Source organism: Hemiscyllium ocellatum, chromosome 32, assembly GCF_020745735.1.
Source record: "Hemiscyllium ocellatum isolate sHemOce1 chromosome 32, sHemOce1.pat.X.cur, whole genome shotgun sequence".
NCBI classification, from domain to species: domain Eukaryota; kingdom Metazoa; phylum Chordata; class Chondrichthyes; order Orectolobiformes; family Hemiscylliidae; genus Hemiscyllium; species Hemiscyllium ocellatum.
This window is the reverse complement of record NC_083432.1, coordinates 47,395,227-47,409,367: the sequence shown is the minus strand read 5'-3', so window position 1 is coordinate 47,409,367 and position 14,141 is coordinate 47,395,227. Positions and strand designations below refer to the sequence as shown.

The 14,141-nt window shown below is 42.1% G+C and overlaps 1 protein-coding gene across 1 annotated transcript; it reads right to left on the bottom strand.

Annotated features, from left to right (window-relative positions):
- Positions 1-1,714: 1,714 nt before the first annotated feature.
- On the bottom strand, positions 1,715-13,675 carry snf8 (SNF8 subunit of ESCRT-II). Its single transcript, XM_060849021.1, has 8 exons — positions 13,324-13,675; positions 12,549-12,599; positions 12,268-12,406; positions 11,192-11,296; positions 8,715-8,787; positions 6,416-6,557; positions 5,050-5,124; positions 1,715-3,891 (listed from the first exon to the last, which is right to left on the bottom strand). Exons 1-8 carry the CDS (start codon positions 13,375-13,377, stop codon positions 3,754-3,756), a joined length of 777 nt encoding a protein of 258 aa, XP_060705004.1. The 5' UTR covers positions 13,378-13,675; the 3' UTR covers positions 1,715-3,753.
- Between the last annotated feature and the right edge of the window lie 466 nt (positions 13,676-14,141).

The window sequence follows — 14,141 nt, the reverse complement described above, 5'->3', positions numbered from 1 at the left end:
ATATATCTAAATCCAAGCTTGTTGCAACATAGCAGAATTCCTTTCACAGTTAATGTAATCTGCAATCGAAATGGTTTACTACACCCAGAACAGTTCTTCATTTGATTTATTTACTGACTGACATTCAGAATTGAATCAGCTTTGTTTCCTGCTTTCAAACAACGTTTGTCCTTCCAATCTGAAATCAAGTATGCTTTAAAAAAAGTTCTTCCCCCCCCCCCCCCCCCCCCCCCCACCCTCCACCCCCCACAAAGTCCTGTTGCTATGTAGGAACAAGTGTATTTAAAAAGATCCATTTTTATATGATTGGTTAGATATTCAATTACTCGACCAGTTCCATGGAATTCTAATGATTTCTAAGGATTCTTGCACTGCCATGACAGAATAAAAAAATTGTACTCCAGTTTTAACTGAATTGTGATTGAGGGTGGTTGATCCATTCATTTTGAGGAAACAGCTTATCAAACAGGAATTTTATTTTACTTCAAATGCATTGAAGGGAGTAGCTCTGCATTTAGAAAGCAGGATGCAGGTCAGTTACGCTTGTAACTAAAAGGCTTGGAGTATTGTCCATGGACATGCAACATCTTTTGCAGGGTAACCAGTACTACATTGGAAGGACTTAACCATAGAAGCCTGATATTCAATAGAATCTGAAGCCTAGGGGTTACAGTGGAAGAGAAAGTTGAAAAAGTCAACAGCTATGGTCTGTGGTGTATCCATCAGGCTAATGTCAAAACATATTGGTTAGAACTTAATCCATTACCTACAACCTTCTGTTCTTTTTTTTAAATCTATAATTGAACTGCTGCAACTTACCCCGGGGAGAGACATTCAGTATATCAGTTATCTGTTCTGCGTTTAATATTGTTGATGGTAACATGTTTGTTTCACTTTTGGGCCTCACCTTAAACTTGGCTGCACAATTATTTCCGATTCCCTTGCCAGGCAAAACATTGACGTAGGGTAATATTCCCAAGGCCAGAGATGATGGGAGTACGATGAGGATTAAAGCTGCTTAAAGCAGCATTTCAGAGAAGAGCAATCTGCCTAGAGCTGTGAAGTATAGTTAATGTGAGAAATGTTTCTTGTTTAAAAGGTATGCTCATTTTTTGAAAGGCCTGGTAATCTGAGCTCCTTCCACAACCATCATGACTTGTTTCAGTTAGATTGCTGAGGCACTCCCCCCTCCCTCCCAAACCCACCCCCTTCCCAATTCTCTCCCCCCCCCCCCCATCTCTCAGCACAGTAATCACTGCCATCCATTGGCAAACTGATAAACACCCCTCTCTGCTATGTACCACTGAGACGTTACCTTTCACTTCCATACTCAGGTGCAGAAACTTCATTATAATGTTTTCCAACATTCAGTATCTGCTCCATCTTCAATGGGTAAAAGTAGGATGTCACTGGACTATATGGAGCAGAATATTCTCTGATTCACGCATGGTTTGAGTGGAGTTACTGGCAATTGGCTTCAGTCTCAGCTTGCCTTTCCATCTCCAGTCGCTCTCTGGCATTTCTTGTGGGAAAAGTGCTTGTGTATCAGGCAGTCTCAAACCAGTGACTCATGATGTTCTTTGTCAAACACAATGCTAGTATTGAAGGTTAAGCAGTGGTCGTTTGTAGGAGGTACTGGATATGGACTGTGGTATCTTTGAGTTGTACCTCAACAGTAAGAAAAAGACAATATTGCATGAGGTGAGAGTTTGTGTTTAAAAAAAAAAAGCTCCTTTTGGAAACTTAAAAAGTGTGTCTTTTCACTGCCTTGGTTTCCCATATTACCTATACCTCACTGTTATGATGCCTTACAAGATAAACAATCTGGGTAGTGGGGCGTATCTTCTGACAAGGGTCTCCCATACCTGTTAGGTGATAATTCATTCACCCACTGGTTTGGACACATCTGAAATGGATATAATTTTCTATCGGATTACTTGCTGTGGATTATATACACATCTATTAGCTCACTGGTACTTCATTTCAAGGTAACAAGAGTGAAGGTAAAACACCATTGAATTGTCAATCTGGTACTGCTGGTTGGGTTCAGCTATGACACCAATTTAATAGATGCACGTGGTTAAAGATTGTCTAATCATGGTTAACAACTAATATGCAAACTAGGAAAAAGCACTGATGTTTATATTGTTTCATATTGTATATAAGTGACAATTCAAATTTTTGGTGCAATAAAATTTGCTGATGACAAAACCTACTAAATTGCATGATTCACTTAATTTATTCCACTTAGAGCTACACTGGGAAAGAGTCAGTGGGTTTATTGTGGTTATTAGTTGAATGAAAGCAAAATTTAGCACGTAAAGAGGCCATATGCCCATCATGTCTGTGCCAACTTCACATTCATCCCAATTTCCCCCTTCTTTCCCTATAGCTGTTAGTATGTAAATAACTTTTCATCTTCGCAACAGCCTCTCAGTTCCTTTACCACTATTTTAAAACTGTCTCCTCTGACTACCAACCAAATAGGCAGAAACCTTCTACTGACAAAATACTTATTGTTCACAGGATTTGTAGTACTGGTTTGCATCATCTCTCCCACTCCCCCACAGAACCACAGTAGTCCAATCATCGCAATTTTTCAAAACCTTTTCCTCCACTTTCCAAAAGGGGAGGTGATGCAACAGTTTGAATAAAAGTATGAGAATTCTTAAATCAAAGTGCCTGTCTCCTTTCCCTCCAGCAACATGGAAACACAGCTTCATATCTAAACTGTCAGTTTGTAATTTGTACAATGAACCATTACGATGTGTAGTTTGTGAAGACAGAGACGAAAGTCGAGTCAGGACCTGCCCTGGAGATAAGATGATATTTGGGGGCTGATTGAAAGGGTCAATTTAACTACTTAGAATGATGCAAGTACTCAAAAGCCAGTTATGAGACTGCCAACTGCTTCAGGGCATGGGGACATCCTGACCAGCAGAAGGAAAAGAAAATCTTAATCATCAGTCAGTATTCATCTGCATTTGGATTCAATCATAAAAACTGGCATTCAGCAAGCTACTTTTAATGAATCATAGGAAAGTGATGTATGCACTGCTGGAAACTTTTAAATGAGTGAATGCTTGGTGCAAAAATAAAACTCTCTTCATTACATGGTTTCTTTTGACAAAATTAAATTGAACTGAGTTTTGGAATACAAAACCTTGCTAATGCCAAGGTTTGCCTCTAAGTGGTAACTTCTCAGTCAGTCAAAGATTTGGGGTCAGGGGAAGAATAAGAAGTCACCATCATGTCATTGTTGCTGCAGTCATCATGAGAGCAAGGCAGGCACAACTGCCTGGTTGTTGTTCTTCTGACCAATATTTTGTATATCTTCATCACCAGCAAAAATTACAAGCTTTAGCAGGAGATTAGTATTTCAGTCGATTTATCCAGACAATTCTGCAGGTCAAATATTCTGCTCCCAACTCTTGATCTGCAGCAACACCACTTTAACGGCAATTTTGAAATACACTTTCAGAGTTAAAGTGTTCAGACAGGTGTGTCAAATGACTTTTTCTTCAAACTCCAAGTGTGTAGCAGTACAATACCTTGGGTTAGTTTCCAGTGGTCAAAGGCTGAGAAATGCCATTTAATTGTGCAAGTATCATATGCAGGGATACTGGAAGTTGCCTGCCACAAAAAGATTTGTGTATCCAGAACATGAACATCCAGTCTTTCATTCTGGTGTCAAAGCCATCTCAAGGTGGATGGAGTCTATTCACTCTCTGGACTGAAGTATTAAATTTTTCCTCATGGCAAACTTGCATCAGCTTCTTCAGGAGTGACATCTTGGGAGTATAGATCGGAAAAGAGTGCAGGTAACCAGTATTGAGGCTCTTCAGGAGCTTGTTTATCTATCCACGCCAAGCCTTCTTTCAACAAATGTTCCTGAAAGAGGTTACAACGGCAAGAGTTTTTGACACAGATTCTCATCTAAATTGTTAATTCCTTATTCACAGCTAAATTCCCATCCTCCCCCGCTGTAATGAAAAGAAAACAAAATCTTTGCAGAGCAGAGATGCTAGTGGGAGGAACAGCTGGTGACTCATGCAGATGGCAAATTAGGTAAACATCAAGAAATGATATGTTAGTAGAATGAGAATAAACTAGGGTGGGAATATAATCACTTAAATGGACTTGAACAAAGAAAAATTTGCAACCCAGGAACAGGCCCTTCGGCCCTCCAAGCCTGATCTGATCCAAATATTACTATCTAAACCTGTCGGTCAATTCCTCAGCATTGGTATCCCTCTGCTCTCCACCTACTCATGTATCTGTCCAGATGCATCTTAAATGATGCTACCATGTCTGACTCTACCACGTCTGCTGGCAACGCATTCCAAACGCCCACCACCCTCTGTGTGAAGTACTTACCACGTGTATCCCCCTTAAACTTTTCACCTCTCACCTTGAAAGCATGACCTCACGTTATTGAATCCCTCACCCTGGGAAAAAGCTTGTTGCTGTAATTTTAGATAAACCACTTAAAAGGTGACAATGTCACAGAAGTTTAAAATATGAAAATGCTGAACACTAACATTTAATGGGGAACCAAAGAAATGTATCATGAAGATTTTTTTTAAAATACAAATCCTCAAAGTTCAATAATTAATGTGTTTCTTGATATCTTCATATTTGCCATCCACATTGGTGGCTACTTTGACTAAATATTCACTGTCCACTAGTCTAGATGTGCAAAATCACAGGGAAGGTTTCACCACCTGTTTGTCTATGTTTTCATTCTTTGATTTCCCAAATAACCCTAACATACAATCACAAAAGTCCAGTCATTTATTGGAAGCATTCGGTTTCAGCTCTATTAGCTTATATAGGCTGCCTTTATTAGCAGTTTTCCTTATTTGAAGCAAGCAATATTGCAAAGATGACATCCATATTTGATAGTAAAGAATCAATGTTTTTGCCTGTGCCTGACTCCAGCTATACCATTCCCTTGTTCTGCCAAATTATGGAAAATGTAATGTCAGTCTCAGCAGACAGCCTAGTCTGTTCTAGGAAGGAAAGACTGGAGATGGTAGGTATACATACCAGTACTTGCTTAGTACGTTCAGCATCCCACTTCAGGCTGGACTTAATTTCACTGACTGTTACATACCCATTCTTCTGTAAGACACAAAATGGTTGAGATTAATCTCTCTCTCTCCCCATCATAAGACGGTTGTCAGTTTTATCCCTAATTACCCCAGTTTCTCATTCATGCCCTTTTATCTGGTCACTCTTACTAGAGGGCAAACTAACTTCAGTCTCAGTCTGTTCAAGAATCTAGGCTGACATGCCTAGTGCAACACTTGAGGGAGTGCTGCACAGATGCTGGTAATAAAGACCTTATTAAACAAAGGTCCAGTTTGCACCCCACAGTATGTGAACAATCTCACAGTAGGATTGTGAATGGTAGGTGAATTCTCCCTAGTGCAGTAACTGTCCCAAAGTCAACAATTCAAATATGGCCATTGTCACATTGCTGATTGTGGTAGATTGCAGTGTGCCCATTTGCTTTTGAATTTCTACGTTACAACATTGACTACACTTCAAAACTACTTCACGGGATGTTCCCAAGTCCTTAACAGCCAAACGTCATTAAGGCTTTGTGGAGAAGCTTATTTGCTCCTAGATGTTTTAAGATGTTTTTTTCTTTACTGCAGTACCCAACACTAACTCAGCATAACCCCTTATACTGGCACCTCCCAAATCTGCAACCTCCTCCACCCAAAAGGACAAGGGCAGCAGACACACAGAAACACCATCACCTGCAAAATTCCTCTCCAAACTATACACACTGACTTGGAATTAAATTGCTGTTCCTTTATTATCAGGAAGTCAAAACCCCGGAAGAGCTGTGCTGGTATATCTGCTTGCTGCTGCTAAAAGACCAATTCGAGAAGTCAGCTCATCACCACCTCCAGGGTAAATAGTGATTGGGCAATAAATGTTGATCTAGCTAGCGACATCCACATTCCACAAGTGATTTTTTTTTAAATCCCAGAAAAACAGAGAGGGTGTCTATAAACGAGAGTGAGCTGAAATGTGTGGGTAATAGGAAGAATGGGAAGCTCAGAACATGAACAGTTGTCATAAATCAACTTGTAAAATCTGAAAGCGGGGCATCTCCCACACACCCACACCTGGTCAGACATCCACAATTTTAGACTATCCAACATTAGTGATTGTACCTTCAACATCTCTCTTCCTCCCTTTTTAAGATGCTTATTAGCCTCTGAACAAACCTTTGACCATCTATCTCAATACTTCTGTATGTGGTTCAGTGTTGAAGTTTGTTTGACAGTTGCTCCTGTTTCATGCTATGGGAGTTTTGATTATATAAAAAGCTGCAGGTTGTTATCAAGTGTTCCCTCAGTCCGCCAGCTGTGTCTCAAAACTGAGTGATGTCACCTACCTCTGCAATCTGCAGCACCACTGTATGATCCATATTCAGTTCTGCGGGGACAGACTGTACCAGGTATCCACCTCCCATTGGGATTATACTGAAACCATTCCCCAAGGATTTCAGTTTTTTGATGGCCCGAATGAGATCGTCCCTGAGAAGTGAAGGTAAGTAGAGTTGTGGTTAGGTGTCCAGTAGAGAGGAAACAAAAGGGAGAAGTCATTGGTTGATGTGACTAATTTAAAGGGCAAATGAAATACCATATAAATAAACAAAAATCAGACAATGTCTAAATTAGAGGAGACCACTCGGCCCTCAAGCCTTTCCATTATTGTATCTTTATCTGTATCTAACCCGTATCTTTTTCACCTTGGTTCCATAATCCTTTAGTAAAAAATGAGGTCTGCAGATGCTGGAGATCACAGCTGAAAATGTGTTGCTGGTCAAAGCACAGCAGGCCAGGCAGCATCTCGGGAATAGAGAATTCGACGTTTCGAGCATAAGCCCTTCATCAGGAATGAGAGAGAGAGTAGCCAAGCAGGCTAAGATAAAAGGTAGGGAGGAGGGACTTGGGGGAGGGGCGATGGAGGTGGGATAGGTGGAAGGAGGTCAAGGTGAGGGTGATAGGCCGGAGTGGGGTGGGGGCGGAGAGGTCAGGAAGGAGATTGCAGGTTAGGAGGGCGGTGCTGAGTTGAGGGAACCGACTGAGACAAGGTGGGGGGAGGGGAAATGAGGAAACTGGAGAAATCTGAATTCATACCTTGTGGTTGGAGGGTTCCCAGGCGGAAGATGAGGCGCTCCTCCTCCAGCCGTCGTGTTGTTATGTTCTGCCGGTGGAGGAGTCCAAGGACCTGCATGTCCTCGGTGGAGTGGGAGGGAGAGTTAAAGTGTTGAGCCACAGGGTTGTTGGGTTGGTTGGTCCGGGCGGCCCAGAGGTGTTCTCTGAAGCGTTCCGCAAGTAAGCGGCCTGTCTCCCCAATATAGAGGAGGCCACATCGGGTGCAGCGGATGCAATAGATGATGTGTGTGGAGGTACAGGTGAACTTGTGGCGGATATGGAAGGATCCCTTGGGACCTTGGAGGGAAGTGAGTGTGGAGGTGTGGGCGCAAGTTTTACATTTCCTGCGGTTGCAGGGGAAAGTGCCGGGGGTGGAGGTTGGGTTGGTGGGGGGTGTGGATCTGACGAGGGAGTCACGAAGGGAGTGACGAAGGGAGTGGTCCTTGCGGAACGCTGATAGGGAAGGGGAGGGAAACATATCCTTGGTGGTGGGGTCTGTTTGGAGGTGGCGGAAATGACGGCGGATGATACGTTGTATGCGGAGGTTGGTGGGGTGGTAGGTGAGAACCAGTGGGGTTCTGTCTTGGTGGCGGTTGGAGGAGCGGGGCTCAAGGGCGGAGGAGCGGGAAGTGGAGGAGATGCGGTGGAGGGCATCGTCAATCACGTCTGGGGGGGAATTTGCGGTCCTTGAAGAAGGAGGCCATCTGGGCTGTGCGGTGTTGCAACTGGTCCTCCTGGGAGCAGGTGCGGCGGAGACGAAGGAATTGGGAATATGGGATGGAGTTTTTGCAGGGGGCAGGGTGGGAGGAGGTGTAGTCCAGGTAGCTGTGGGAGTCAGTCGGTTTATAGTAGATGTCTGTGTTGAGTCAGTCGCCCGAGATAGAGATGGAAAGGTCTAGGAAAGGGAGGGAGGAGTCTGAGACAGTCCAGGTGAATTTAAGGTAATCCTTTAACACTATTATCTAAATGGAGTTTGCTAAATGTTATTCAGACATTTTCAATGGATTCTCAGCCTCAACAGCTTTTTTAATGCGGAAGGAATGAAGTTTTAGATTTCTACTAACTTTCATCTGATGAAATACCTCTAGAGACTGCCATTGAGAAACCTGATTTGAAGGTCTTGGACCCTGGGTCTAGGTTTTTTCCCCACCCCCAAAGTTTTTTTTTTCCATAGGAACAGGAGGAGACCTGAAGCCAGTTCCAACTTGGCTGATCTGTCACCTAACATCATATTCCTTGCCTGTTGACCAAATCCCTTATGACATTTGCTTAACACAAACAGATTTAATATCTATTGCTTGATTTACTGCCATTTGCAGAAGGGAGTTCCAATCATTATTACCATCAGGATCATTGCTCTTTAAAAGAACCAGCATCATGGGCCAAATGGCCTCCTTGTGTACTCCAAATTTCTTGGATTCTATGAAGTGTTGCATAGCGAACGATAAACAGCTAGACTCAAGCAAATAAAGGTAGGATCAGACTTAAATCAATTATTGATCCCCTTCATTAGGAGTTGCCTGTTTTACTCACTGACTGACATCCTGGGCAAACTTGCCTCTACCTTTCAGCACGCGCTGGTGCAGCTCGTCCAATGTGATCAGACCTACAAAGAAGTTAAAAGGTACGTCATAAGTTGCTTTTCTCACTTGTTGGGATCATTTTCACACCAAGTTCCATTCATCCATCACCTGCATGCCTGCTAACTGGATTTGCTTCAGCTTCACAATTCTTAATAGTCTTACCGTGATTGCACTCCACACTCTGTGTAACATCAAAATCCACCACCCTCCTAATGTGACTCTTGCACATCTCAACTTTCATTTCTCCATCATTTGTAACCACGAATGTCCTCTATAAATTGTGGGCGGCACGGTGGCACAGTGGTTATCTCTATCCGATCCCAGGTTAGACCTGGGTTCAATTCCCACCTCAGGCAACTGACTGTGTGGAGTTTGCACGTTCTCCCCATGTCTGCGTGGATTTCCTCCGGGTGCTCCGGTTTCTTCCCACATTCCAAAGATGTGTGGGTCAGGTGAATTGGCCATGCTAAATTGCCCGTAGTGTTAGGTAGGGGTATGGGTGGGTTGCGCTTCGGCGGGTCGGTGTGGACTTGTTGGGCCGAAGGGCCTGTTTCCACACTAAGTCTAATCTAAATTCTCTATCTCTATCCATTAAAGACACACATTAAAACTTAGTTTTCCAATTAAGCAGTTTGGTCAACCGATCTAATTTCTCATGTAACTGAATGTCAGATTTACTCAGTGCTATATCACAGAACTATTATAGTGCAGGAGGCCATTCAGCCCATCAAGTCTGCACCGGCTCTCCATAATAATGATTTATTATCATTCTCCTGCCTTTTCTCGATAAATAATGAGCGTTATTATCCAATGTCCTCTTGAATTCCTTGATTGAACCCATCACCACCACATTTCCTATGACTGCATTTCCAGACTCAAACCACATCATTTTTACTTCTTTTCTGAACACTTTAAATCTGTAACCTCTCCTTCTACATCCTTTCTGCTGCCCAGAGCTTAGGGGAGTTTCAAAACTTTAGTCAAATCTCCTCTTAGCCTTCTTGTTTCCAAGGGAAACAGCACCAACTTCTATCTGTCTTTACTGTGTATTATCCTGGAACCATTCTTGTTGGTCTTTTCTGCACCGTCCCCAGTACTTTCACCTTCTTCCTAAAGTGTGGCGTGCAGAAATGTACACTATTTTCTAGCTGAGGTTGAACTAGTGTCTTATTATGGTTCCATTTAATCTCCCTGCTGTTGTACTCTATGCCCCCATTAATAAAGCTTGGGTTTACTTTGCTTTATTAACCATGTTCTAGCTACCTGACCTACAGGTGCACATACACAGCCAGGTCTGCTCCTGCACAGCCTTTAGAATACTATATTTTATACTGTCTCTCTACATTCTTTCTACTAAAATGTATCACCTATCAGCATTAAACTTCATCTGCCACATATCCACTGACCTATCAATGTCCTTTTGAAGTTTTACACTGTTATCCTCACAGTTTACAATGCTTCAAAGTTCTGTGTCATCTACAAATTTTGAAATTGTCCTGTGCACTTCATGATCTAGATTTACATAAATTAGGAATAGCAAGGATCCCAGCACTGACCCCTGTAAAACTCCACGATAAACTTCCCACCAGTTGGAATAATATCCATTAAACAGTACTCACTGCTTCCTATCACTATGCCAGTTTTATATCCATGTTGTTACTGTCCCTTTTATTCCACAAACTACAACTTTCCTCACAAATCTGTTGTGTGGCATTGCACTAAGTGTTTTTTGGTCTTTAATAAATCCATGTAGCTATTAAATCTATTCCAAATTAGTGTTTCCAGAAGTTTCCCTGTCTCAATGAAATTAAACTGAGTAGTTTGTAATTGTTAGACTTATACTTACAAAATTACACTTTTCTTCAAAAAGGAAGTTTAAATTCTCCAATCTTCTACCCCATCCCTGAATCCAGGGAAGGGGTGGAAGATTCCTGCCAGTGTCTCTGCAATGTCCACTCTTCCTTCCTTGCATTTCATCTAGTCCTCGTGCCTTGTTAACTCTCAGTGCCATCAGCTCATCAAATATCTCCTCTATCAATTTTTCATTTCACTTCATTTCTTCCTAATGATTAGGCTTCCTCCTCTGTAAAACTGGCCCAGATAACAACATTTCCCTTGGTACAGACAGATGCAAAATACTTACGTAATGGCTCATCCATGATCCATGCCACCTTTTTTGATCCCTAATTGGCCCTTTTGGATTCCCTTTTATGCAAATATCTACATTTAATTTGTTGTTGCACAGAGGACTGTGTGGATATATCATCTCCCATATACTTTAAAGTTCGGCACTTTCAAATCCTTCAACCATCTTCATACCATAAGCAAGCTTCTAACCTGGATGAAAGTATGTTTTAAATTGCCACTCATAATCACTGTCTCATGCAAACCATCTCACTCACTTAATATGGATAATGAGAGATTCACCTCCATTTCTGTGTTTCAGAGCCAGACACACTTCAATAATTTGCACTCCCAGTTCATAGTAGAAGTCACCGACACCCAGCATCTCGGACCAGAATCCTTTGCCAGCTGCAAGGAGGAAATTAAGTAAACTTGTGTGTGTATGTGACAATTTTTGTTCATCAGTGCAAGGGCACAGAAGTCTCATCAATTTCTCACACATCACAACATCAAACACTCCCAGGGCAGGTACAGCACACAGTTAGGTACAGAGTGAACTTTACTCTTAAACAGGAAGCAAAGCTTCCTCTGCACTGTCCCATCAAATACTCCAGGACAGGTACAGCACTAGGGTGGGTGATAGGTAGAGTAAAATTTCCTCAACACTCACCAAATTCTCCCAAGAGAGATACTCTGAATCTAACCTCCAGGGTGTAAAGCTCTCCCTACTCTTACATTGAAAGCAAAGCTTTCTATAAGCTTTTAAACTGAAGGTGAACCTTCCTCTACACTTGCCCTATTAAACACTCCCTCTATGGCTGCAGCATAGGCTTAGACAAAATAAACTTTCCTCCACTTCTTTAAACAAAGTAAATGTGCCTTGATATTCTCTCCATAAGTACAGTCCAGGACAGGTACAGTCTGGGGTTAGATAGAGTAAAGCTCTCTCTACACTGTCCCCATCAATCAGTCCCATGATAGTGTCAGCATAGGGTTAGCTACATTGTTAAGCTGCCTCTACTCTTTTAAAATGAAAGTAAATTAAGTAAAGTTCTTCCAACACTGTCCCCATCAAATACTCCCAGGACAGGGACAGTGCAGGGTTAGATAGTGTAAAGCTCCATCTACACCTTTAGACTGAAAGTAAAGCTCCTGTTCCCAAACACACACATAAGACAGGGACAGCACAAGATTAAATATTGAGTAAGGCTTTCTCTACTCTTTTACTTCCTCAACACTGTCCCAACAAATAATCCCAGGACAGGGACAGCATGGAGTCAGATAGAATAAAACTCTCCCTACAATGAAGATAATATTTCAAGATCAGGGAAGATGTGAATTCAAAATGAAACTGGAGAGAGGTGACTGAACAGGATTACAGGCAAGAGGGTCCACGCCAATTGTTGCACACATATCCTGAAACTGAACACGGAACTCTGAGCTTTTCCGAATCTCCTGTTTGTGTTTGCTGGCAAATTCCTCCAGATGGGTCTTGAACATTTCCAGCTGCTTTGACATCTGCAAAGATCAAGAAAAATTCAGAAATCTTTCGATAGGACAGACCATTGATCCTCTTTACAAGGCAAAGCAGAAACCAAAAGTGTCAATTTCAGATAGTAATAAAGATTAATTAAATGGGCTTGAGTTCATAGTTACTCACCTGAGCCAGCTGATCCTCAGCCATCACTGTTCCTCGCTCTTTATACTTAGCCTAAAGAAAATTCAGTTAGCAAACATTAAGCAGCAAAATACCATTAACAGAATAAGAAAGAAAACAAGGATAGACTTGCATTTTCTGAAGTGCTTTTCATGATTCATGGATCCAAAGTATTTTACAGCTAAAGAGGAACTTTGAAAATTAATCCACTGTTTTAATGTAGGAAATAATTTATATATGACAAGATTCTGTAAACAACAACATGGTACTAACCAGCTGGTCTGTTTTCAGTAGCATTGACTGAAGGACAAATATTGGACAAGAACACTGGAGATAATTCAATTGGGTCTTTTACACAATAGTTCCATCAGAAGTTATATTTTAAGATTTCACACAGTGGTTTGATCTTAGTTGCAAAACTGAGGAGATGATAATGATGCTCAGGAGCAGGGTGAATGGCCTTCTAATTCAGATGGGAATCCCTACCCATAGAGACAGGTGCAACGTAGTTTTATTTCCTTGAAAGATACTAGTCTTCAGTTAGCAGTGTCTCTCCCCATAGAAACAAGAATAGGCCATTCAGCCAATCGAGCCCACCCCATCATCCAGGGAGTGGAGAGAGAGGAGGAGGGGAACAGGATAGTGACTGGGAGAAAAGGCTGATAGACTAAGGAAAAGCAAAACTGACTGTCAATGGAGAAGGTGGGCAAAATATTGGGGCTGGGAGGTGTTAATGGATTGTAGCCGGAGAGGAAAACGACAGCACATTGTAACTTACTTCTGCGAGTTTCTTCTTGGCGATGGCGCCGGCTCCAACTCCCCTGCGGTGCATCTTTGCGGGTCTCTGGGCCTGCTTTATTTTTCACTGCAAGAAAGGAGGTCGGAAACGAGGAATCCAACTCACTGACTGCAGCTCGTCCAGCTCCAGCTCCGCCTTATTCCCGGTTCAGCGCTGACCCCATCCGCCTGCCACACGGAAGCAGCAATGTCAGGAGCTTGTCAAGTAGCGATTCTTCTTCTACCGTTACAGTAACTCCACATATTGTTACCTGTTCCAGTTTCCTTGTTACTATATTATAAACACATCCCCAACCACTTGACTCGAACCTCTCCCCAGCATTATTTAAGCACCAGCCTTTCCGCTCTACATTAAACTACATTTCCCAACCTCCCTCCGCTTTTGTCTCACCCACTTCCTTAATTGCTACTGTCGGGGTGTGTCCGCACAGGACCTTGTCTCTGCTATTGTTTATGCTGGGAATCACAGCGGGCCAGACAGCACCAGCAAGTTAACACTTGGAGTCTAAATGACTCTCTCCAGTACAGATTCCAGCAACTGCAGTAATTAATTTCCTTTTGTTGGTATTTCCTTACCATCTCCATGATTGGAGGAGCCAGTGTTGGAATGGGGTGGACAAAGTTTAAAAATCAGGTTGCTAGTGCTTCCAAATAAACCTGTTGGACTATAAACTGGTATTTTGTGATCTTCATGTCTATATTTCATTTCTTTCTTAATAGATGGGTTAAGAGTCCAGTAACAATTGCATGTGACTAGACTTTGCAAAAAAATTAAGCTTATACAATTTTTAAAAAGCT